We start from the raw sequence: 25,566 nt of genomic DNA on the forward strand, positions 1-25,566 counted from the left end.
GACGTGTCTGACCTGCAATAGTTACAAAACCATCAAAGAGATCCAAAACGATCCCAAAACAGGAAAAACTGCTACATGTAAAGACAGAAAATGCTGCGAAGACACATAAATGAGCCCAAAAACATTAAATCATGTGTTATCATAGTGTCGTAACCTAAAAGTAATCAGAGTTATTCAGAACTAATATTACAAAATGACACAAGCAGAGGACAAAGAGGCACAAAGGTTTGCCTGCTCGAGGCCTCATGCATGGCAGTGAGTGGATGATGGGAAGTGCTAAAATCAGCGTGTCGGTGAGCGAAACCAGACCAGGGTCAACCGCTGACCTCTGTGATAAGGAAAATGAAATCTTTTCCCACTTTATCTAGCTGGAAAATAGCTCTAATGAAGGCATGTGAGATACCATGGGCGAATCACACCTCCAACAGGCTGGCATGACACGTGGCTCACTTACGGTTCCTGGGGGAGACTTTCCAGGGAAATTTGATGAAGGAATGATGGACTATTTTACTGTCCCACTGCTTGTGTATCAACAAGCACCTATGAAACACAAATCTTTCCTCCACACAGCTCAGGCCGCTGTTTTTTTTTTTTTTGGGAGAACTTGCACCTTAATTTCTCACTGAAATCACACACACACACAAATTTGGGGTTTCTACAATAGAGAACCTCTCATTGGGTCCGGTGGCACAGACCTGAAACTGCATCCGGGCTGATTAGAGCAGAATATAAATGACCTTCGCTGCTCTTTCATCACAAAGCACTTCTTCTGCTTATCCATGGCACCCTGCCCCTCCTTCCCTCCCTATTTCCACTCTCTCTCTCTCTCTCTCTCTCTCTCTCTCTCTCTCTCTCTCTCTCTCTCTCTCTCTCTCTCTCTCTCTCCTACCTCTGTCATCTCAGAGAAGAAGGGGAGAAAGTCATTAGGCACAAATTGGAAGGAGAGAGGGAGAGAGAGAGAGCCAGTGGTTGCTATAGCCATGAAGTCAGGGCAGTCCTTGGAGCCACTGAGAGACTGTTAGAGGATTGCATTGGGGAGTATCTGCCGGGAGAATACAATACACTTTCAGCTCATTAAGTTAGATAAACAAATGGCTTAGCGTGGCAGAAGCTAAGACCCATTGACTTCAGCAGGAAGACGGAGGAAAGTAGGTGATCATGATGTTTAGACAAATGTTTTGGTTTTATCAAAACCATTTCAGCTTCTTTTTTTTCTTTGCTTTTTTTAAATCATCTGAAAGGATGTAACTAAACTTCTGGAGAACTTGTATTGTTTGTGTATGTTATTCGGATCAACTGAGCCTGAAAGGCAGATGAGGTGTGGCAAGGCAGCATCAGGAAATCGCTCTGAAGGCACCGGAAACATCATGTTTGCAGCCTTTTCGTTGTGTGACATGGATAAGCAGAGGTGTTGAGAAGACACTGACAGAGATGGGCAACGCAATGCGAGGTGTCATCGCCTTCATTCCCTCGGACCGATGTCAACGCTTCCTCGTGGGGGACCTGAAGGAGATGCCATTAGACCGGACCCTTGACCTGAGCAGCCGTCAGCTGCGTCGTCTGCCCGTGGCCGCCTGTGTCTTTGATGAGCTGGTGAAGCTTTACCTGAGTGATAATAACCTCAGCAGCCTACCCGCTGAAGTTCAGGGCCTGAAGAAACTGCAACTCCTGGCCCTGGACTTTAACTGCTTCGAGGAGCTCCCTGCAGCAGTTTGCAGATTGCCTCAGCTCGGGACCCTTTACCTGGGTAACAACAGGCTTTATCACCTCCCCAAAGAACTGAGAGACCTCAAGGAACTCAGTACTCTGTGGCTGGAGACTAATTGTTTCACAGTTTTCCCTAAGGTGGTGTGTGAGCTCTCAAATTTAAAGACCCTGCACCTCGGCTACAACCAGATACGGAGTTTACCCGATGAGCTCAGGCAGCTGGAAGAGCTGCGGAGTATCTGGCTCGCCGGGAACGAGCTCACAGAGTTTCCGCCAGTTCTGCTGGACATGCATTTGCTCGCCGTCATTGACGTGGATCGGAACAAGATACGGTACTTCCCGCCCCTGACTCACCTGCAGGGGCTGAAACTTGTCATCTACGACCACAACCCCTGCGTTAACGCCCCGGCGGTGGCTGAGGGGGTCAGAAGGGTCGGGCGCTGGGCAGACAGCTCAGACAGCAACCTCGTAAACGAGGTGTCGAAGGCAGCGAGCGAAACTGCGGCCGAGGATGTAGAAGTCAACCCTGAGGAGCAGCACAACATTTAGGGTCAAGAAGGTGACCTTCGGCTGTGGTGAGGTGTGACTGGCCGGCCTCTCACTTGTGTGGCGTCCTGGAGCACTTAAAGCAAAGTAGGCTGCTGTACATCGGTCCGGTGGCATTCGGTCCATGTATGGTAAAGCCATGAGCTTTGACATAAGTCACAAAACAACAGACAGTACAAATGAGAATGGAGGAATTTGAATGTAAAAACTGAAGATGTTGTGATATGTTTGGCTACTGACATTGTATCGACTTCCACCTTGATAATATCGATCAATCTCAGTTTATTGATCACACGGCCAACGACATTAAATATCATCCACATAGACGTTTTACTGTATTATCTTACAAGTTCTTTTTTTTTTTCCTTTGGGGAGTTTCATATGCATTACAAAGTCTGGTTACAAGCTTACATTTTAACCTGATAAATATATGCCATATAAGCAGAAAAATGATACACAATGATAGTTTTCCATTTCTATCAAAGTTTCAAGGTTTATTTGGATCTCCATTAGCACAGGAAGGCCTGTACTATTCTTTCTGTGCCATGATCTGAGAATTCATCCATATTACTCGTGTGAATAAATGACAGCCATGACTCCCATTGTTTCACATTGTGTCGCTGTTTGTTCCCCCTCTGTGGTGCATTTAGAGAATTAAAAAAACAAAAACAAAGAAAAAACAGGGCTCAGCTGAATTTCTTGTTTCAGCTGGGTTTGAGATAATATCTGTGTCTGCTCAGGCTAAAAATGGTTAGGTTTTTAATACACGTGATGGATGGTTTAAGTCAATTAGTGCACTCCTTATCCAGACCACTGCATAATTCATCTGATAGATCGAGGCTGTGGCTTTGAATAAGGACTGCTAATGGAGTTTAGGATCATCACCATATGGTTCTGGTTTAAAGGAGGTAATAAATGCAGCTTTTGCAATTCCCCAGTTTGTTGGGAAAATGTTCAGTAAACATGACCGTATGCTATTACACCATTTGGGATTATTATAACGATTTAGAAAAACATTTTTTTTCAAAAGGGCTGTTTTTTTTTCCTAAAGTGTGACAATCTTCTTAAAGTTAACGTCTATAGTTCCATTCTTAATAATAACAATAGTATCAGAGGTTTTATCCACATATGAAGACATCTTTAATCATTCAGATACACTGGTAAGTCAAACATGAGGCCTGCGTCAACAGTAAGTTGTGTGGACTTTCTGAAAGGTGGAAGTGATATTGTTGCAAGAAGGAAAGAAAAAAAAAGTGTCATGTGTACACAGTAGCACGGCGAGACTTGTCCTCCGGATGTAAGCCACGAGTGTCAAACTCTATTTGGTTCAGAGGCACCAAACAGACATTTTTGCTCTGAAATGGCCCTGACCATTGAAATTACTGCATAGTAACTGGAACATACTGTCAATTCCAAAGGAGTACATTCTGAAAATATCTGCATTTATTTCACTTTTTTCAGAAAATCATAAACATCAGGAAATCTCTTTAAAAACAAAAGGCTACAGAATGTCAGTGCATTCATGTTTTTGCAAACTCACCATAACAGGATGAATTGATACGGAAGTAACTTTGCCAGAAAAGCAGTGGATGAATTCCATTGCTGCAATTCAAGGTTCCGGCGCCTTGATAAGGGGCAAACACTAGTGGCATGTCAAGTACTGACAAGCAGTTGGTTTCTCTCTCCAAAAACCAGAATATCTTACCAGGTATTTGAACTTTCAACCTCCTACTTACATGTTTGTGTCACTAACTTCTAAACGAGCACCCCCTTCTTCAAAGACTCTTATTTGATCTGTTCAAAACAAATGTTCCAGATCTGTTTCTTTCATGAACATGACCACCACTTTATTTTTGTCCTTCGCTGCAGTCAGATGTATGAGAATTTCTCTTAACACTACTTTTGTTTTGTTTTTTATCTTTAAACGTAGGCTTTTCGAATAAAACATTTCATTACAGCACCTAAATTTAAAAAGAACATATTCAAATTGAAAACTTGGGTTAGAGCTTCTTTATTAAGTAGACAGGCGGACAACAAAATAAAGTTGCATTGTGTTTTGTTTTTTTATATGCAGTAACAACACACTCTCTTACATCCTCAGAGGAAACAAGAAGATACATAAGTGCTTCATAGTTTATCAGTATCTTTGGTACAAAATCTGACATTAACACTTCTTACAGCAACTTACTTACACCCAAAGTTGTATGGAAGCCTAAGTCAAAATGTGAATGCTGAACGACACAACAAAAAACTCCAGGTTCCTCTTTAACAACGTAACAAACACCATATCTTTTTCTCTTAAAACATTACTTATCCTTCTTTTACTGTATGCTTTTTGTTGCTAAATAAAACAGACATGTTTCACATGACATTTCAAACTCACATATAACTTAAAAGACCAATTTAAAAGGTCTAAATATCTGATTGCAAAGAAAACCACATAAATACATTTTTCCCAGCATCGAATTTAGTAAACTGCACTTGAACAGAAGTTAAATACAAAGACCTGATTGAATGAACACCAACTGCGTAGGCGCGGGGAAGCTGTAACTAAATGTGCCATGGCTTAAAGTCATCGGTCACACAGAGACAAAACATCTATTTGCATGGTAACATATCTAATAAACAGATCGAATTGCTCACACCCCTCAGGCTTGAATTCAATACACATTCTTTTCTGGGAAAATATAAAAAACAAAGTTTCTAATTGGGAGGGGCAATATTTCCAAACCAAATAACTTTGAAAGTGCATCTTAGCGAAAGTGTCACGAGAACTTGGATATTCATTCAAGCACAAGTCATCTCCGTACAAAAATCTCCACAGATTTCATGGCATTTGAACTAATCAACAGACACTTTGTGCGTTCATCTTCATGGTGAGATTGTATGGAAGCTTGCCCCGTTTACGTGGTGGCTGTGACGTGAGGAAATGGACAGACGCAGAGTTTAAAATCCGAGCTCGTTCGACAGATATAAAAGGGTGTGTTGAGCTGTTGCCAAACACCTGATCACTGACAAGGCAGCTGACAAGCCAAAGCTGGAATGTAACATCACTTAAACCAAAATGACACAAACATAAGATTTGTAACAGTCATGCAATGAGAGGACAGAAAAATGCACTGAGGTTAAAGTTACAATGAGGTAAACTGTTACTGAGAAAAAAAGCTGTAGCGTGAAAGCTTAATACACAACATTGTCATGCATGTGGAGTTAGTTTAACTCAAGCAGTGGGTTTGCTTTAATCTAGCTATCTGCGCCGAGTCACATTCAAGCTACTGAGGAACAGTAAGACGTAATGCGGCAACGACACAGTTCATGGAGTGAGGATAGGGCGGCTTCACAGGCTCATCCAGGGCCCAGGTCTCTGGCGGAGCACCGTCTCATCGGGTTCAGCTGGCAGGGAACCATTCACCACTTCAACGCCCTGTTCCCCCTCTGCCTCCTCTGGTTCCTCGGAGTCATGGGATTCTTCTTCCTTGCTATCTGGTGCATCAGCCCCAGAAGCATCTGGGATGACAGAGGCGTCCTTTGACGGTGGCTCTGCTGGCGTGTCATTTCCCTGGAAATCAGACACATCAGTCACAGAACCAATCACTTTTGGAGCAGCAAGGTCCTTGAAAGAGTTTTCCTTCTCCATGCGCTTCCGGGCAACTTCTGTCCTCTGCTGGATGCGGGTGTTGTCCCCCATCATCACCCTGACTCTGACTTGATCTGGCGGCCAGATTCCTCCCCACACAAACTGCAGGTAACTGAACAACACGATGACGCTGAGGAAGGCGAAGTTGGTCGCCACGCCGATCACTGCAGATGTCAGGGGGAAGTTGTAGAGGACATATCGCACGCCGGTGAAGTAAGCGTGTATACGGAGCTGAGATGAATAGACCTGCACCCGTTTGGAGTGGATCTCGATGACCGCACCAACCGTGGGTTGATAAGCATTCGACTTGTAGTCCGAGAAAAGCTCCACTTCTATCAGTTGCTTCTGCTCGCTCATTCCAGTTAGAAGCAAAGGAGAAAATAGTAAAGTGCTCAGGGTCTGCAGAAGGCTGGAGCGGTAGTGCAGCATCGTTGATCTTCCCACGGATGAGACAATCTTCCCACCCTTGGTGTAACAAGACATCTTGACCATGAACATACCGAGCTGTTCATTCACTGGCGACTCTGGCATCTCCAGCTCCAGGGACACCCGGTAAGGCTGACTGTTTGCCATCACATGGTCCTTCTCGTTCTTCAGGAAGGAGATGTTGGCTTTGGGGTGGGAGCAGAGTGCTGACTCCAAGGGATCACAATCAGAAGTGTAGTAGAAATGCACAGGCGTGGAGAAGCTCACCGTTGGCATGTAAGAGTAATAGAAGCTACCGTAGAGAAAGATGGACACCCAGAGCAGCAGAACCAGGACGCAGAACAAGACAGCGGCCTGAAACAAGGTCCGCCGGGCTTTGAGGAGCGTCACAGCCCCCACATCTTGCACCCAGTGCAGGACGGGCGCCATTGTACCCCCCATCGTATCTGATCCGGAGCCCACCGACCGTCCACTGGTGCCGGTTTGAGCTGTCCTCCTTCTTTCGCTCCCAGTGGACTGCTGCATCTGCTGTGGTGAGTCTTTAAGCCCGTACATGAGTGGGCGGATCCTGTCGAAACCCGAGAAATCGCTTATCTTCACCCTCCCATGTCAAGTGTGTTCACTGAGCAACAACACACGTCTCGGTCCCAGTCAGCGCGTGTTCGCTTCACGGGAAGACGTCGTCAAAACAAACAAGGAAGGTACTAGATGATAAAGGCTGGTGTTTATTCGCAGACACGTCCGGGTAGTGTCTAAGCTTAAGCTTGTTATCAACGAGCCTTCAAAACACATAAACATGACCCAACAACCTGGAAGTGAATCCCCACTGCAGTCAGTCTTCTTCAGTTTGTAACTTCCGGTCTGGCAGGGTGCCCCGGAAGTGACGTGCGGGAAACCAGCTTCAGCGGAGTGTCTTTTGTGTGGCCGCCGCGCAGCTGGGACAAAGTGTGGTGACGGGCCTCCACGTACACGGACCGACATGGGCAAGAAAAGTCGACTCACGGGAGGAGCGGTTGGTCGGAGAACCATCCTGCAACTCTCCCCTCCCGGAACTCGCGTTGGGAATGCCGGAGACGAAGCGCCGTCGGGCTCTGACGGTGAGTTTTCAAATGTAGCATAGTTAGCATCGGGTTAGCTCCATGCAACGTTTCCGTTGTGCGTGCCCGCCAGGTGTAAATCAACCTTGAAGGAAGTGATACGCTATTATAATTCCTCGTGTGTGTATAATGTGATGCTTGAATATAAATATACAAAAGGACCGTTTAGCCTGGTTTCGTTATGTAAGCCGTGAAGTTACGTGCTAAGCTAGTGACTACGAATAACAGATTCGTGGCCTGCCAAGACAGACCAATGGCAAACAGACAAAATGGCAAAAAGCTGATTTAACATAAAGCTGATCTCATTTGTTTTGAGCGTGTTCATGGTAACAAACGCTGATCTGCAGCGCACGGCATAGCACTCGTTTTATGAACAAGCTGCACGTTTTGATATTTGAATGGTTCAAGTCGGTTGCGGATGGTTCCTAAATTAGCCCGCGATTGGGGTCTGCACCGTGCTTGACGGAGCGTGGCGCAAATAACCGGTCGCCCAAAAGCGTTTTGCATCTGCATTTTTGAAGATACACGTTTGCTTCTGTCTTCCAGATGAACAAGAAGGTGATGCAAACAGATTCCTGAAACGCTCAAACATGAAGACGGCAGCAGTGAAGGCCACAGGTGAAGTATCTTGTATATGGTTATGTTGTCTGATGATTCAGAGGAAGACATTTTTGTGAATTATTGTAATTTGTCACGTGTAGAGGGTTTATCCTTGCTTGGAGCCTATGAAGACAGTGATGAAGAAGATGCTGGAGACTCCTATCGTTCAACTGTAAAATCCCAACTCAACCAGTCAGCAGACATCGACAGCACATTGGCCAATTTTATGGCTGTGAGTACAAATGAATGTTAAAATTCTAAACCTATATACTGTACTTTCTCATTCTCTTGATTGATTGCTGATTAGTTTTTCAAATAAGCTTTTTTTTTTTTTTTTTTAGTCTGTGATACCAATGGTGGTGTGCTTTTGTTGTGATCTCCTGTTACTTTGTTTTTGAAACCCAATATATATAAATGTTCATATTTTGTCCATTCATTCATCCATTTATCCATCTTCTGTATCGGTCAGTCCTGTGCAGGGGCGCTGGAGTCAATCCATCACAGGGCAAACACACAGAGACTGACAACAACACACACATTCATACCGAGGGGCAATGTAGGGTCACAAATTGACTTCACATTTATATTTTTGAACTGTGGGGGATACCAGAGTACCCTGAGGTAACCCACACATGCACATGGGGAGAAACATGCAAACTCCACACAGAAAGGCCCGGCTGACATTTAAACCCAGACCTTCTCGCAAGAGCACTAACCACTGTGCCACCGTGCAGCCCCATGCATATGTGATTCCGTATGATGAATTATCAGATGTGCAATCTGAGCGATCATCTCGTGCTCAGGTTTCCATAGTTGTCCGATTTATTGGTGCCTTTGCTAAAATGTAGTGAACAGGTTTTCATTGTTGCCAAAGCAGTACAAAGGGGCTGATTTTTCTGTCAAGGCTCAGGACTAATTGGCAGCACGTTGTGTTCCTGTGATACGAAAGAAAACTTTTTTTTAGGTCTGCAGTTGTTATTGAAACAGCAGGATTTCATTTGTGTTTTTGGAATGGGGTTTTATTACCATTTCGAGTAATAAGTGATTAGTGGTGTAGGTTAATTGTTTTTAACTACAAATTGATGAGCAAACTATTGCTCTGAAGTGTGTCATTCAAGTGACTGAAATCTACTTTTAAACATGAAAATTAGTTTCTTCTTCTTTTTCATCCCAGGAAATTGATGCAATCACGACTCAGCCGACACCGGATGAAACATCTAATCCTCCAGATCCAAACACAGCACCTCCCAAACCAGAAGGAAGTGCTCAGCATCCAGCTGCCGGTGATGGACCAAATCAACACAGTGCAGACTTTGAGTACAATACACGGGACTCTCTGGCAGGAGGTAACTATGTTTGTCTTAATAGAACGTATTTGTGTGTGTACATAAGGAATGTCTGTTCCAGCTTTATTTGAACAAAAGTAAAAACATTCCAAAGACGGGTAGAATTCAAAGTTCAGCATATTGATACAACTATTCTCATTTTATTTGATGAGTGTGCATTTCTGGTCTATAATTATATTTAATAATTTTAAACCGTTCTTTCATGTGCTCCTGTTGCAGTTGGTGTAGAGATGGGTGACTGGCAGGAGGTGTGGGACGAGAACTCTGGCTGCTATTACTACTGGAACACTCAGACTAACGAAGTGTCCTGGGAGCTCCCACATTACCTGGCTGATCAGGTGCAAAGCCTAGGTCAGCATGGCAACAGGTAGGACAGACTGACAGCTGGCTTCAGACTAATCACAAGTTTTGAAATGTATCTTTGAAGTCCAATTCAGTAGTTTTGCTCAAATTAATCTTCTGTTTTGTCTCTTTATTTTCTCTGTAGCTCTAGCGTCAATGGCAATGGCACAACCAAAGCAAGTTTCTACACAGAGGAAAATGTTGCCTCTGCTGCAGCGCCAACAGTGAAAGAGACCAAAGTGAAGGCAAGTTTCAATCAAATATAAAGTTGAATCATTGCTTTTCTGTTGCTAAAAATTATTATTTTTTTCTCTCTCTAAAAGGAGGTAATAGAGAGTGTTGTTGGTCTCACAAGTGAAGAGGAGGAGCGTCGCGGAGTGGCTGCGTCTCTCCTGGGTCCACTGATCTCCTCCGAAGTGAAGGAGGCGGAAGAAAAATGGAGGAAAAAACTGCTCAGGGGTTTGGATGAGCCCGAGAGCAGTTTAGATTCTGATGGGGAGGGCGTTCGTCCAGCAGGATCCCCCTCGTTACCATTTCTGGATTCAGAATCGACGCCCGCAGTCCAGAAAGACGTTTGCGCCAAGAAACAGTCAGTAGACAACTCTGAGGCTGAAGAGGAAACGGAAGAAGACACGGTGGAGCTCGAGCTTGCTCTTGAGAGAAAAAAGGTGAGTGTTCAATGCAGGAAACAGCTCTCCCATTGTACACATTGGAGGGTTTAGTTATTTTTCTTAGTCAGTAGCACATTTTGACGTGAGTAACTGAACTGGACCACCTGACTCTTAGGCTGAACTCCGAGCATTGGAGGAGGGCGACGGGAGTGCCGGGGGCTCCAGTCCCTCTTCTGAGACGAGCCAAGAGGTCTCTGCCCCCCATGGTCAGTTACTGAAGAAAAACCGGTGGAAGACTGCCTTCCCTTGTGCTCCCAGCCCCGACTCAAACAGTAGAGGGTCCGACTTGGTGGACAGCACAGATTCCGGTGAGTTCGAGTAAAGTTTCTCAAGTCCTGGGCATTCAGGACTCTATAATATTCTGTTGGAATATACATGTGTAAAATGCTGTTTCTTGTGTCACTCAGCAGTTCCTAAAGTGCCAGAAAGTGTCATGGAAGGAGACGACAAGGAAGTGAAAGACTCCGATGACAAAACGGCTTTAAAGCCTCCCGTGAAAGAGGAGCCGGAAATATCCGAGCTCAAAGTGGAAACACCTGAGCTCAAGGTAACGACGCTGCAACAAGCAACCTTGGCAATTTTCATATCCTCTTACTGGACACAAGTTAAATCTATGTAATTGTAGTTTCAGATTGGGGAACTGGCCAACACCTTAACCAGCAAGATGGAGTTCCTCGGGATAAACAAAAAGGCGATCTCAAACTTCCAGCTGCTTCTCCTACAGACTGAGGTAAGAGGATAATACATTAGTGCCAAAACTATATTCGCTAACTTCTATTTGTAGCCATATCCTTGCAAAAAATGTCCTTTTAAGTTTTGTCTTGAATGATTCTACACTTGCTCCTTTTGGTAGTTAATATCTAAAATGCTCATCATAATCTATCACAGGGTGTCACTCTAGCAGCTTCTTATAATTGCTTTTCTCTGCGAGTCATCTGTCCTCTGGCTGTTTAATTGATCATTCCGTTAAATAATTGATCTTTTTTTTTTCTTTCTTCCAGACAAGAATTTCTGACTGGAGGGAGGGTGCTCTGAATGGCGTCTATCTTCGCCGCAGGCTTCAAGAAGCTGCCGAACACATAAAATATTACGAACTTAACGCCACCCCTAAAGGCTGGTCCTGCCACTGGGACAGGTACGCGCTCCTTACCTTTCACATCTCTAAACTCCCTCGCCCCCCCCAAAACCTTACCGTGTGACGATGCCTCCCTCAGTGCCGAGGTTACAGACTTTGTAACATGACTTGGGGAGAAGCTTTTCCCAGTCCGAGTGGATCAAAATACTTACCAGAAACAGACTCTTCAGGGTTTGTGTGATGCAGTGCTTACACATGAGGCTGCATCCACTTGGGGCCAGCCTGCTTCCTGATAAATAATCCTGCCGCAGAGAGGACTCCCTGTCCCTATGACAGACTCCTAAGCCCCGTTTGCTGGGGGGCATTTGTAAACTGATTTAAGTCAGTGGAAAACCTGGGAGGGAGTGTATGGTAGGGGGCTGGTTGCTTGGGAGAGCTTTGCACTTTGCAGGACTACCGCTCCCCCCCACAGAATGCAATGCAGACAGAGTGATGCCGTGGAAGCGACGAGTGTCACGCATCAAATAAAAGGTGAAGACGGAGCAATGACGGGAATCCAGCAGGTCAGACCAACTCTTATTCCATATGTCTTCCTGTTTTTCTTTCTTTATTTTTTTACCTTTTTCAGATGTAAAATGAGTTGACTGTGTGCTTGTTCTGGAATATGGTTGTTGTTGATGATGATGATGACGATGCTGATAATGATGCTGATTCTTCCCTGGCGTGTTCCTGTGTCTGGGAGGCAATGGTTGTCTAAAACACAGCAATGTGACAACCCTGGTGTGAGCTGCTGATTGCTACTTTCAGGACCTAGATGATTTGTTTTACTTTAAAAAAAAAAAAAAAATTGAAAGCAAGGTGGGTTTCCCTGTCCACACCCAGAACCACATTCTAATTGGCCCTTAGTCCCGGATGGCTAAAATTGCTGTCCACACCAACTTCATTGTGGCCTTTATGTCCACATATTTTGCCCCAGCGACCCAGGGTATCGTGGCACTCAGCAAGTTTCAAGGCTAGTGGTTAAGACTCTTGCCTTTTATCTCTGTTGTCCCACTCTTTAGAGAGCACAGGCGGTATTTCTATGTGAAGGACCGGACTGGTTCCTCCCAGTGGGACTTTCCAAAAGAAGAGGACAAGGAGGATGACCCAAAGAACGGCAAATCACAGACATCAAGCCAAGGAGAAAACAAGTCTTCTACATCTACTGGTGGGTTTCTGCTGTTTCTGCACTTTTCTATCGACTGCAGAGAGTTGGGCTGAAATCTGTCTTATGTTAGTGAAGTTTTTAACCTCCTGCATTTACATTGACTACAGCGATAAGGTTTCACTTACTTATACCCCTCAGTTTCTCAGGCTTGTTTACATGACACATTCAAGTGAAAGCAGAAAACATTTGCGTGCACATTCGGGTTTGTTTACATGCCGATGGTGCTCGGAGCCACTGAAAACTTCTCCTCCTCCTCCCGTGTAGAAATGCTGCTACTGCACATGTGCACCACTGCTGTAGTAAATAATTATATTGCACTCAAGTGGACAAACATGGCTGCGTCCAGACTGTCCTGACCCCCGGTCCATATTCTGACTTTTTATCTGACAGTCCCTATAATAACAATCCAACTTGGTCGTCTGTCCACTGTCCGTGTTCTCCCACTTAATGTTTATAGTGTATTGTTCCCTGCGTACATGTGTGTGGTTTCATTCCAAAAACAAACAGCACCCACATTAAAACTGTTGTTTTCAGCGTTTCTGCCGTTTCAATGTGATCGAACATCGCTTTCAAAACGCGAAATTATTTTCTCAAACGGAAATGCAGATGTTTTTTACTTTCACATGTTTGAACGGAGCCTTACAGTTTTCTTCCCATAAAGTGGTTCTCTCCTTGTTGTGAACCCTTCTGTTTGGCTCGTCATAAAACGTGGGATCGAAAGAGAAAAATTAAGTTTTTGTAGCTTAGCAAGGCGAGTGACTGTTGTTCTATCTGACCGATTGGTTGTTTGAAAAATTGTTTCCATCTCAAGAAAAACGCGTTTTTGAAAAGTTACTGCAGAAAACTACTGGCACTCCAGTGAAAAGGGACTCTTTCTCTCTGTTGAGATGTTTTTGTTCAGATATCATGTGGGTATAACTCATTAGATTCTGTTTTGCTGTCTGCCTGTTATCAGACATTAAGATGAAAATGTCCTCAACAGGACCTGCTACGTTTGCTGCTCCACCACATCCACCTCCCGAGTCCAGCGCGTCGTCTATTTGGCCCCCTCCAGAGCCGCCGCTTCCCGACAGCCCTCCTCCGCCACCGTCCAACTACCCGCCGCCCCCACCTCTCCCGCCAGGCTCGCCCCCTCCCCCTCCTCCTCCTCCCGACAGTGACGGGGAGATCATGGAGGTGGAGATGGAGATGGATGACGACGATGAGGAGCCTCCGGCTCCCGGAACAGAGGAAGATGGCAGTGGGAGGCCTCCTTTACCCCCCGGCACGGCCGGGATGAAGGTATGGGAGAAATGCATGCGACAGAAGTACATTCAAGAAGGACAAACCAAAACTTTTATTGTCTTTGTTGCCGTCTTTCACGCAGATTGTTGATCCATCCGGTTCTCTGGGGAAGGGTCAAAAACGAAAAGCTGGTCAGATTGGTAAATCCATTACGATCGGCAGCAGTCCAATTCTGTACACACAGCCAGCCGTCAGCTCAGGTAAAGAACCCCCCCCCCCCCCACCCCCACCCCCTACCTGTGGAGTGAGAATCTGACAAACATTTTTCAACTACAGTATTGATAGGCTGCTCTCCTTTGTTTTACAGGTTTCTCTCTGTCTGCAGCCCCTCTGATGTCGGCAGCCGCTTATTGGGCTGTGCCAACTGTCGCTGCCCCTTTAGTCCCCTGTGAACCTCCTGCTCCTCCCCTACCAGCCCTGCCGCCTCAACCACCACTGCCACCACCACAGCCACCGCTTGAACCTCCGGCAGCCAAACCGCCGCCCATAGATAAGAGCAAAAAAACAAAAAAGGAGAAGGTTAGTCAAATTTGAATTACTTCATACTGTACATGAAGCCGTACATTCAACACAATGATTTGTCACTTGCAAAAGCATGCATTTTTACCAATTCCTCTCCTGCATCTTTAGTCCAAGAAAAGTAAGACCAAAATGCCCTCCTTGGTGAAGAAGTGGCAAAGCATCCAGAAGGAGTTGGATGAAGAAGAGAAGAGCAGCTCCAGCGATGAAGACCGAGACCAGCTCAACAAGAGAAATATTGAGGATTGGAAGCAGCAGCAGCTCGTGACGTAGGGCTCAAAACATACACACGATTTTCGCAGCTTAACCAACACTATATTTATCTAACCGGCTTCTCTCATGCGTTTTCTTTTTCAGGGGAAAAGCCTCAAAGAATGCCAACTTCGAGGCGTTGCCTGACGACTGGCGGGATCGCTTGAAAAAACGGAAGATGATGAACAGCACATAACACCCAGCGGAAGTCGTCTATCCCTCAGTCTGCCTTTTTTTTTTATTTCCACAAACTCCCATATCCACTTAAGTTTGTTCAGTGACCAGTGGACATGAACATCAGATAAGATGTATTGAAGCCCCTCCTTGGCAGGCCATTCACACAGAGGGGTCTACATGTCTTTTCAGTTGTCAGTTGTAAATGTGCCAAATGTCCTCGGGTCAGCAAATTCTCAGTACTTGATCTTCATTGTGTATTATGTATAGACGACTGTTGTCTTACATTTGGTTGGCTTTTGTTTTTTAAAAATATGTTTTGGGGATGGGGGGGGGGCGTTAATTTTTAGAACTGTGTACATAAACTGTATAATGGGTTAAGTATTGTTTGTGAAAAAGGAAGGAAATGTCATTGAGCTTGTATATTTTGTAAAAAGTTATTAAAAAAAAAAAAATTTGAAAGCCAATCCTGTTTTTTTTTTTTGTTCTGTTTGTTCTGGAATAATTGTTTGTGGTTATTCAATATGTTGTACATTTTCCCAGGAACTCAGTAGGGGAGCGGTGTGTGCAGTAAATGTTGACCCAGCTGATCAAAATGTAATGAGGCACACTCCACCCATGAGAAACACTGCTGAAAAGTTTGCATAAAGGGCAGCAGACTTGGGATCTGATGTTTGCTGGTTCAATTCCCATGGCAGACAGGTAATGACTGGGCCCTTGAGCACCACCTCCTGTGTCACCTGCTCCCCAGGTGCTGTAGTGGCAGCCCACTGCTCCTCATAGGATGGGTCAAAATGTACAGAATTGGTGCTGTATAGGATCAATTTGTACAACAGATTTTTTTTAATTGAAAGGTTGCAGGTTCGATTCTTCATCTCTCTTTCTCCTCATCAAAGTGTCCTTCGGCAAGACTCCGGGATCACTGCTGTGAGTCCTTGGCAGGAGTGCCCTGATGTGTATGTGTGGGGATAAAAAAGAAAAAAGGTTTTTTTTTTCCCAAAAGGGATCAACAAATTATGATTTAGTTTAAACTGACAAGATGCAGAGATGTGGATCTTCCGTTGATCTGTATAGCTTTGTTGGCGACAGTGAATTTACCTTTGCTTACCTCTGTGTGTACAGTGTCGTTGTCAACGTGATGACATCACAGTTTAGCCATCTTTGGACAAACTTGGTAAAATAACTAATTTGTACTGAAACTGGAAATAATGCCTTTATAATGATTTTTTTTTTTTTAAAGTATGTATTTTATTTAAATTTTTTTTAAAACGAAGGATTTGTTCCTGAAAGAACCAGTTGTACAGTGAAAAATTTCCATGGCAACCGCGGTGTTATTGAGGAAACCCGTTGCCAGGTAACGAGGTACCCAGAGAAGGCTCGCTCCGCTCCGTCGTGGCTGCCCAGCTCGCTTCTGTGTTTCTTTTCTATAAAGCTTCTTTTATTCACGAGGAATAATGAAGCGCGAGAAGAAGCCGTCGTACACTCGTAAACCCCGCTGCTTTACTGGAGCTCCGTGTCGGGGCGGTGTTTCAGTGGAGAAGCTAACTTAGCTTAGCAACATGTGAGTGTGATTGGCTGACTTTAATCATTTCGGATTGAATTTTGATGAATTACCGCGGAACTGCCGTGACAAAGGTCTTGTGGAGACTGCCATCGTGTGTGCATAAAGAAACGTGAGACTGCTGATGGCGTTTCCTTTGTGGCAGAGAAGCAGGTGAAGATCCCAACAACAACAACAAAACCTCACGAGTGAGTTACTTAAAAACTTTGGTTCTCCGAGAATTCAATCTGGATGTATTCAAGACAAAATGTGTACACAAGTTATTTTTCTTATCTACATCAGTGGTGTCAAACATGAGGATCGTGGGCCAAAACCGGCCCTGGTATGGTATGGTATTTTTTTATAGCTTCATTTCAAACATTTAAGAAAATGAAATAATAAATAAAAAGAATTTAAGACAATTGTACAATATGATAGTACCCAAAAAAATATGAGCATAGAAAAGAAAGAAAAAAGGCTTAATAAATACAATATGATTGTTATTAATGCTTAGCTCAACAATAATGATAATGTTAATAATCAATAATTACTCAATCAAAATAAAAGTGTATACTTAGCTGTTTGAAAAGGGAATAGGGAGAAGCAACTTCCTTATCCAGCCCTACCCCTATTCTATCCTAATTATCTGTTTTATTTAATAGAATAATTGTCAAAATTTCAAAGAAAAAATTATATATTTTTTAAAACAAATTTCTTGTTTCTTGTTTTAATTAAATTTTATAATTCAGTTTATAGTGTTTAAAAGTTCATGCACGTGTGCATGAACTTTTAAACACTATAAACTGAATGCACGTGTGCATGAACTTTTAAGCACTATAAAAGTTCATGCACACGTGCTTTGTTTTTCTTTTTTTCTTTTTCACAATTTCTGTAGCCGAAATGGGTATAGGCTGAAGCCAAGGAATATTATTGCCTATTCCTTAAAAATCTCTAAAGTTACCCAGAATACCAGTGATACAGGAGAAGTGGACAATTAGCAACACTGGCACCCGAGCTGAGATATCAGCGATGCTACCATGAAAGAAAGGAACCTCATTACTATCAAACTCGTATCAAAGCCACGCTTCCAGGGGTGAATTTGTCCAAACATGCATAAAGCAACCGTTTTGTTAACATTTCACTGTATTTTGTGCCAGAAGGTTTCATTATAATTGGCTTTATGTTGAAATTGTGGTCAATTCTTTCTGGTAAATGTTTGATTTTGCAAAAATATAGACATTTGCGTCACGTATAATTTACACAACAGCAAATAAAAACTTTAAAGCTTAAATTTTCCAGTCCACTCAAGGTGAAATTGTGCTGTATGTGGCCCCTGAACTAAAACACGTGTGACAACCCTGTCTTAGATGCTGCTTTTATGACTTTGTAATTGATAATAGTTGATTTTAAAATCTTAATTGGAAGACTACTTAGTCACTAAAATGAATTTGTTGAAATGCATCATGTAGTAACTCGTTGGAAAATTTTAGTACAGGGTATTTATTAGATATAACAAGTAAAGAATCATCAATACAAAAATGTTGTTACTGATTTCCATAACATTTTATCAGAACTTATTTAGAAGTTACGATCCTGTCAGTGATCTGAAAAAACCCTGATCATAAATGTGTAACACCCTGAATTGCTCGTATGAAAATCTGTAACTGCTATTATGTGAATTTGAAGGTGAAATTAGTGATATTCCATTAAAATGAAGTGACACTATTCGCTTGTTATCTTAACAACATGACAGTGTTGACATGTTTCCCATTAGGCAGCGAAAACATCCCACATGGCAGTCTCTACCATCAGGAATTGGTGGAATGATCACCAGAGAGAAAACCTGGACTCCAAGACAGAGGAAGAAGAAGATGAATTAACTGGGAGGAAACAGCGTAAGTTTTTTATTTTTATTTTTTAAACATAGGCCACGACAAAATGCATGTTTAATGTGTGTAACGTAAACGTTGCTGACATTTGAGCGAAGTCGACTTGCTGAAGCCGTTGTCTCAGAAGGAAAGGCAGTAATCTCATCATATATTAAACAGGAGCTCTTTTGTGGGAAGGCGATTAAGTCGATCAGGTGCAGCCTAATCCTTTTAGCTTGTTTGGCCTATAATGCAAAGTGGTCGCACCTGATAAAAAATATATACCTTAAATTGCGCGTGGCGTAAGAACAGAAGATGGGGGAGCACTGGTTTGAACTGCAATTCATGTTCCTATTCAGTGGTGGTGAGCGTGAGTGAGACGCTGCGGACCAGGCAGCTGCTCATAAACTTTGATGGCGGTCGACCTGTTTGGAGTCTCAGGGCGCCGCTGGAGCTGGTTACCTTCCCATCTAACCCCCGTCCTCAATGGCCCATCGAGTGTGAGGTCATCAACGACGTCATTCACCACATAGGTAATTCACTTTTAGATTATGCCAGCAAGCCGAATAGTAATATACTGTATATATATATATAAATACTTTTTTTTTGGGGGGGGGGGATGTAAAACACTTTTATGGGAACAAGCACTGGCCCACATTATCAGACCCAATACCAGATAACATCGGTACAACTGACTTATATTACAAGAAAAGATCCCTCTTTTATCACCTGGACGAAAAGGCTTTTTTTTCTTCATGAAATCAACATTGCTCCTCACACAATATAAGTTGGTTTAAAATAAATTAATAATTGTTAAACTGTGTCCATAATCACTTCCTGCATGTGTACATGTAAACAAGATGTATTGATTGACATTTCTCAACATAGACAACATATCCAATGATGAAGGTAAGACAGTCCATATATTAATAAATAAATAAATAAATAAATAAATCCTCGGTTTGTATTTGATGGCACCTACAAAGAAGTTCTGATTATGTTTCTAATACTGTGGAATCCTCTACAGCACATTTTCCCCCTGACAAGTGAATCTCTGTCAAAGGTGTTTTTTGGTTTTATCTAATTATATCTTGTGACGTGAATGTGGTCTAAGTTTTGAGAGGATATGAAGAAGTCAAATAGACAGTTAATGAAAAAACAAAGTTAATGAAATACAAACTTCAGGCTCTCTCTTTAAGTATTAGTGGAGCAGAACAGTCGACTAGTAATATTCTTAAATGATTATTGGAGCTGATAATCAACCAAAGAGTGATTCAATTCATTTCAATTCAATTTTATTTATGTACCGCCAAATGCAACATGGTCACTTCAAGGAAGTTTTCCAAGAAAAACCCAAACAATTTCACATGAGCAAGAGTAGGAGACGGCGGAAATGAGGAAGAAACCTGCAGGACCAGACTCAGAGGTGGAGATTTTCTCCTGTTCCGGTCGGGGGAGAGACAGACAGAGTGTGGGGAGGGATTCTAAACTTGGTTCAGGTAGGGATTCTCTATTCTATAGACTCTATTTCTCTGTACTGAGCTGCGTCAAACAAACCATCCAGTGTTAAGTATGGAATTGATACGTTTGCCATGTCTTTCTGCTGTTTCACAGAGTGGGAGCCCCCAGAGCCAGAGCCTTTTTATCAGCCCACGGGACACGAGAGGACACCCATGCCGGTCGGAGAGCAGAAGGGGAAGGTGGTGTACTGCATTGATCATGGTAACTTGTCAGGAGAAATGCTTTCATGTTGCACCTCCAGATTAAGTGGCCCGGCCGACGAAGGTAGTAATAAGGGGGGTAAAAATACATTGTTCTAAAAATAATACAATCATAGGCGCATCATGCCAAGTGTCAATCAATTTAACATAATACTACAAGTTATTGTTGATCTCTCTCTCTCTGTTGATTCTCTGATCATATATTGTGAAAGGTTTGACAAAAACAGCACCAAGTACTTCTCAATGGAAGCATACTAAACCATTCACACTCTTTCTTTTCTTCAATTCCTTCTCTTAAGCCACGAAGCAACCGTATTTCACTTGTTCTCGTGTTGGAGGAAGCTCCGGACGCCTTAAGAACGCCACTTGTGACGACCGTCAGACCGAGACTCTGGAGTTTGAGTCACGCTTTGAGAGTGGGAACCTTCAGAAGGCCGTCCAAGTGTGAGTCTTAGCGGACAATTGGTTCACTGTTTCAGCGTTTCGAGCTGTACATTTTCAATCCGTGTCTTTTTTTTTTTCTTCCAACCTCAGGGGTGTTTACGCCTATGAGCTCACTTTGCGCACAGACATGTACACCACAAAGAACACACAGTGGTTCTACTTCAGGGTCCGGAACATGAAAGCTGGCGCGAGCTACTGCTTCACCATCGTCAATCTGATGAAGAGCAGCAGCCTGTATTCTGTGGGCATGCGGCCACTCCTCTACTCTGAGAGGGCTGCGGAAGAAAACGGCGTTGGATGGCAACGCGCAGGCTCCAATATTAGATACTACCCGAATGGAAGTCAGGCGAGTGCCGTGGAAAATATTTTGAAATTCAATTTCATCTGAAATCTGTTGGCATAATTCTAAAAGTCCATCGCCACACACACCATCACTTAACCCAAACCTTTAAAGGTAATTGAAATTACAAAGTCATTGTCTTTGTATCCATGTAGAGTGCGAAGGGCAACGATGGTGACCACATCGCCTTGTACTCGCTGTCCTGGACTCTCCAGTTCGCGTACGACTCAGACACCTGCTTCTTGGCCCACTGCTACCCTTACACCTACTCGCGCCTGCAGCGCTACCTGGGGAGCGTATCTTCCAACCCCGCAGTCGCGTCGTACTGTAAAGTGCGAGTCTTGTGCCACAGCCTTGCTGGGAATGCCGTGTACGTCCTGACAATCACGTCGCTGGGTGCCGGCAGGCCGGAAGGCAAGGCCAGGAAGGGTGTGGTGGTGACGGCCCGAGTGCACCCCGGGGAAACCAACGGGTCCTGGATGATGGAGGGATTACTGGATTTCCTCCTCGGGGACTCAGATGACGCTCAGCTACTCAGGGACACGTTTGTTTTCAAGGTGGTCATTGTCCTCTGGATGTCTTACATCTAGTAAAAGAATTGGCTGTGGGATTAGGCTTTTCACTCTGGCGTTTTATCGTGTGCAGGTGGTGCCAATGCTGAACCCGGACGGCGTGGTGGTGGGGAATAGCCGCTGCTCTCTGGCCGGCAGGGACCTCAATAGAAACTACAGAACGTTGCTCAGGGATTCTTTTCCTTGTGTGTGGCACACGCGAAACATGGTGGAAAGGCAAGATCCACACGGTCAAAAGCACTGCCTGTAAACTATGGAACTCTTTCGCCTTGTATTTACACTTTATTTATTGCAGGGTTTTTTTTTTTTGTTTCTCTTTGCATTTTGTTTTCGATTGTTAATCACTGTTCTCTTCTGAACGGAGCGCTCTGGTTTTTGTACTTTCCTCCAGACTGTTGGCGGAGAGAGACGTCGTTCTCTACTGTGACTTTCATGGCCACAGCCGCAAAGACAACGTCTTCATGTATGGCTGTAACTCCCGAGGGAATGTTTCACTCAAACTTCACGAGAGGGTCTTTCCACTAATGATGAGCAAGAATGCCTGTAATAAGGTAGAGTAACCTCTAGTTTTATTTTTTCCTTTAACATTAACCTTTTATCAAACATTGTGACATCTATCAAAACACTCCCAAATATATATTGTGTTCATTTCAAATACACCATCTGATTTAACCTCTTCTTTAGTTCTCTTTCAGGAGCTGCAAATTTCGAGTGCAGAAAAGCAAAGAGGGCACCGGCCGGATTGTCATGTGGAGACTTGGCATTAAAAACAGCTACACCATGGAGGCCACCTTCGGAGGCTCTACTCTGGGTGAGTGCAGCCTATTTGAATCCCGAGTTCGTACGCTTACGTGCATCCTGTCTGAGGATCTGTCGTCTGCTTTGGCGTTAGGCGACAGGACAGGAACTCATTTTACCACTCAAGACCTGAAGTCCCTGGGTTTCTACTTCTGTGACACCCTGCTTGACTATTGTGACCCCGATTCCACGAAGGTGAGCGACCAAGGTGTCCAGTTACGGTTCAGATCAGGGGTGTCAAAGGTACGGCCCGCTCTGCGAGAGGCTCTAATCCAGCCCAGCAAACAACCAAGCAAACTGTGAAGGATTTCAAAGAAATCATTTGGATTTTCTTCAACAAGTTGCTTTGGAGTAGCAACACAACACTGAGACCCTTTTTTGTACTTTTCGTTGCATTTTGCATCAGAAGGTTTCTGCAAATTTGGCTCTACGTTGATCTTGTTGTCATTTTTCAGAGGTAATTGGTTTTTTTAATGAAACTAACTACATTTTCATCACGTCTACTCTGTACAACAATGATTAAAAACGTACAGTTTAAATTTTAAGGCTTATTATGGCTCTATGTTAGCAGTCCGACTCACTCAAGATGAAATTGGTCGGTCTGTGGGCCCGGAACTAAAATGTTTGACACTCCTGGTTTATTTCAAAATATTTGTGTTCCATCTCAATCTGAGAAAGGAACAGAATTATTTCTATTAAAATACAGGTGATACCATTTGACCCCATGCTTAGATTTGAACATTAGGAACTCTTGCTATGTGTCTTCTGGGGTTTTGGATTCCAGAACATGTACTGCCAGAAAGAGCTGAGAGCTTTGTTGAGAAAGCAGGTCAGAAAGAGACTCGGTACAGATTTGGGCTCCGACTGTCGCATCTCCGTGTCTGACCTGGAAACCAGGTGAAATAATATATTTTGTTTTACGTTATGAAATAACTGCGACATTGATTCACGGTGTCATGTTCATTTGGATGTCCAACATTCCTCCTTTGTGTTGTTAGCACCAGCGGTTCCAACAGCTCCGATTCAGACGGACTCCCGCTTCATTTACTGAACCAGCCAACGACTGCCACACCACGGGTATGACTGGAATTAACATAATGTCCAGCAGAATAGTGTTTCTATTCTTTAGTCCCGTTGTTTCTGCTCCGGTTTTATAATTACCATGGTATAAAAATGACTTTAGATCCAGCAGTTTATCAAATCCTCCTGTTCTCCGCAGCAAACTGCAGTGAAGAAGAAGAAAAGGCGCTTGAGGAGTCGCAGAGAAAGAAACAAGCTGCTGTCAGACAGAGAGAAGATCAGTCTTCAGCCAAAGGTCCAGCAAATCCACATCAGTAGTAAAGTAAGACTCAATGACAGTCTGGTTTGTGTCCTCACATAAGGCATTACTGTGTTAAAGAATGTCCTGTAGTAAGTACATCGTCTCTGCAGAACAACTCGCCTCACGACGACTCAGCTAAAAAGACCGTCGCTGTCAAACCTGATGGACGACTCAGGAGGAAATGGCGGGTATGAAATAGATGTGAATCGATTTAGAAGCTGGTTTCCAATTTTGTAAATACTTAATTTCAGATTTCCTGAGCCGCTCCGGTTCACAGCTCTTGTGTGTCTTTGTGCAGTCAAAAGGCCTCGTCGGTGAAGCAGCGATCCCTCCCACTGATACTCACCCTGGAGGAGTCAGCCTGGTGACACTGGTGCAGGGCTGCGAGCACGCCTCGGTACGCACGACTCAGAACTTCCATTCATTCTCTGTTTTAACTAATTTATTCTCTGTTTTTACTTATTCCCACTTATTTTGATAAGTGAGCACCAGTATTTCAGAACGGATTTTATCTTGGGTACTTTATAATTGTGTGCGATTGTGTCGCTGATCCTGAAATTTCATTCTGCAGTCCATCTTTGATGTAAATTGTCAGAATGACAATAATCGAATCTAATCTAATCTAATCTAATCTAATTTTTTCGTTAAAATCCATAAAATTTCATATGATGCATTGGAAGCTGTCTTATCTGAGACTTTTTGTCAATAATGAAATATTCTCCATGACTTGGAAATCAAATTGAATTACAATTTTGGGTTTGTTACATTTAAGTAAATAAGATTTATCGGATTCACGAGTTAAGAACTTAGAAAACACTTTTATCCGTAGTTTACTAATTTAAATTCAAAAGAAGGACTTCATGAAGAAAATCTTCACTATGAAAGTTAATCACAATGACTTCAGTGTGTTAATGTAACCAAACATCAAATACAAGTCTGCTGGAGGAAAAATGATCTTTGTCTGGATAAAATCCTGAGCTTATTAGATGTGTGGATCAACGACAATGCACTGCTGACACAGGTTACCATGGTCTCTTTGGAACATATTGGGGAGTTTTCTTTTTCTTCTTCCCTAGAATACTTGTCCGGAGCAGATAAGTGGCCCAGACCTGCCAAACAGACCAAAAGCATCTCCAAGCATCGGCACTTACTCGCCGCACACAGGTAGGGTTCGTACTCACGGAAAGGCAGAATATCTTCTAAACCACGGAGGCATCAGAACTCAACAGTCTTGTTTCCACAGGAGACACGGTGGTGGACACGAGACGGTGGCGATGTCCCTCTCAGCTGCTGCAGCTGAGTGCTCTCCTTCTGCCTTCTCCGAACTGCTCACACTCAAAACACCAACAGCATCGCAGCAACCGGCAGCGCGTCGCTTCCTATAAGGTCTACAGAGGTTTGTCCGGATCCAGCTCTCGGTGAATTCCATTTCACCTTTAATTATCTGTAATGAATCTGGTTTCTCTCTCAGGGCTGTCGCCTGCCTCGACATCGCCCCGCAGGTAAACCTCAAAGTGCAACCCAAACACAAGACACCGGTGCAGCGCTGGGCCGGAGGTTCCAGACCTGAACGCTGGGAATACCAGGATGATTCAGAGCTGCTCTGTTTCTACCATCGCAGGTCTCCTTCCTTCACTCGTGTCCAGACGCTTCCAGACGTCGTGTCACCAACGTGCCTGCTGTCAAGCTTCAACGCCGTGAAGTTCAGCGGACACATTTTCCGAGACAGAAGCACTCTGCGAGTTTCGGAACGTTACCTTGTCACCGACGTTTCCTCCACTGACAGAAATAAGAGCGACCACCGGAGAGAGGAACGGGAGTGTTCGTCAAAAGGTTCTTATGCAACTTGTAACATACAGCCATCTTCCTTTTATCTTATACAATTCTTATTGGAGAGGTGTCTTCACGTCTTTATTTTTCCAACTGTGTCTATTCAGCGGCCAAATCGCTGCCGAGGTGTGAACCAGTCATGGAGCAGATCCGGAAACACAACACGCCTCTGAAAGAATCGGAATCATCTGGAAATGTATTTGCGCCTTTGCCGAGGGACCCGAGAGGAAAACAGTTAATACACTTTGA

General features: G+C 43.7%; 4 protein-coding genes across 5 annotated transcripts; 3 read left to right on the forward strand and 1 right to left on the reverse strand.

Moving 5' to 3' along the window:
- The first annotated feature begins 1,425 nt into the window (after nucleotides 1-1,425).
- lrrc10 (leucine rich repeat containing 10) lies at nucleotides 1,426-2,848 on the forward strand. Its single transcript, XM_080475035.1, has one exon. The coding sequence runs from the start codon at nucleotides 1,432-1,434 to the stop codon at nucleotides 2,254-2,256; it is 825 nt and encodes a 274-aa protein (XP_080331161.1). The 5' UTR covers nucleotides 1,426-1,431; the 3' UTR covers nucleotides 2,257-2,848.
- A 531-nt stretch (nucleotides 2,849-3,379) lies between these two features.
- On the reverse strand, nucleotides 3,380-7,144 carry LOC308116707 (seipin-like). Its single transcript, XM_080475030.1, has one exon. It carries the CDS (start codon nucleotides 6,869-6,871, stop codon nucleotides 5,591-5,593), a length of 1,281 nt encoding a protein of 426 aa, XP_080331156.1. The 5' UTR covers nucleotides 6,872-7,144; the 3' UTR covers nucleotides 3,380-5,590.
- A 46-nt stretch (nucleotides 7,145-7,190) lies between these two features.
- On the forward strand, nucleotides 7,191-15,348 carry fnbp4 (formin binding protein 4). 2 transcript variants are annotated; one of them, XM_080475021.1, is made up of 17 exons: nucleotides 7,191-7,413; nucleotides 7,960-8,031; nucleotides 8,115-8,245; nucleotides 9,188-9,359; nucleotides 9,579-9,726; nucleotides 9,847-9,946; nucleotides 10,025-10,369; nucleotides 10,488-10,680; nucleotides 10,783-10,919; nucleotides 10,998-11,102; nucleotides 11,374-11,507; nucleotides 12,509-12,654; nucleotides 13,637-13,935; nucleotides 14,021-14,138; nucleotides 14,246-14,457; nucleotides 14,569-14,726; nucleotides 14,815-15,348. In XM_080475021.1, the coding sequence occupies exons 1-17, from the start codon at nucleotides 7,296-7,298 to the stop codon at nucleotides 14,903-14,905; spliced, it is 2,679 nt and encodes an 892-aa protein (XP_080331147.1). In that variant the 5' UTR covers nucleotides 7,191-7,295; the 3' UTR covers nucleotides 14,906-15,348. The 2 variants fall into 2 exon arrangements, with proteins under 2 accessions (XP_080331147.1, XP_080331146.1); XM_080475020.1 differs by having other exon boundaries at nucleotides 7,199-7,413; nucleotides 10,780-10,919.
- An 887-nt stretch (nucleotides 15,349-16,235) lies between these two features.
- On the forward strand, nucleotides 16,236-25,449 carry agbl2 (AGBL carboxypeptidase 2; the record flags this gene model as incomplete). Its single annotated transcript, XM_080474827.1, has 20 exons — nucleotides 16,236-16,632; nucleotides 18,198-18,318; nucleotides 18,651-18,824; nucleotides 19,906-20,013; nucleotides 20,312-20,456; nucleotides 20,547-20,802; nucleotides 20,952-21,353; nucleotides 21,442-21,584; nucleotides 21,760-21,919; nucleotides 22,053-22,179; nucleotides 22,261-22,361; nucleotides 22,951-23,063; nucleotides 23,165-23,243; nucleotides 23,386-23,508; nucleotides 23,598-23,675; nucleotides 23,786-23,884; nucleotides 24,564-24,651; nucleotides 24,731-24,905; nucleotides 24,959-25,108; nucleotides 25,425-25,449. Exons 2-20 carry the CDS (start codon nucleotides 18,216-18,218, stop codon nucleotides 25,447-25,449), a joined length of 2,649 nt encoding a protein of 882 aa, XP_080330953.1. The 5' UTR covers nucleotides 16,236-16,632; nucleotides 18,198-18,215.
- Nucleotides 25,450-25,566: the final 117 nt, after the last annotated feature.

The sequence above is a fragment of the Lipophrys pholis genome, assembly GCF_963383615.2.
Source record: "Lipophrys pholis genome assembly, chromosome: 11".
Taxonomy (NCBI): domain Eukaryota; kingdom Metazoa; phylum Chordata; class Actinopteri; order Blenniiformes; family Blenniidae; genus Lipophrys; species Lipophrys pholis.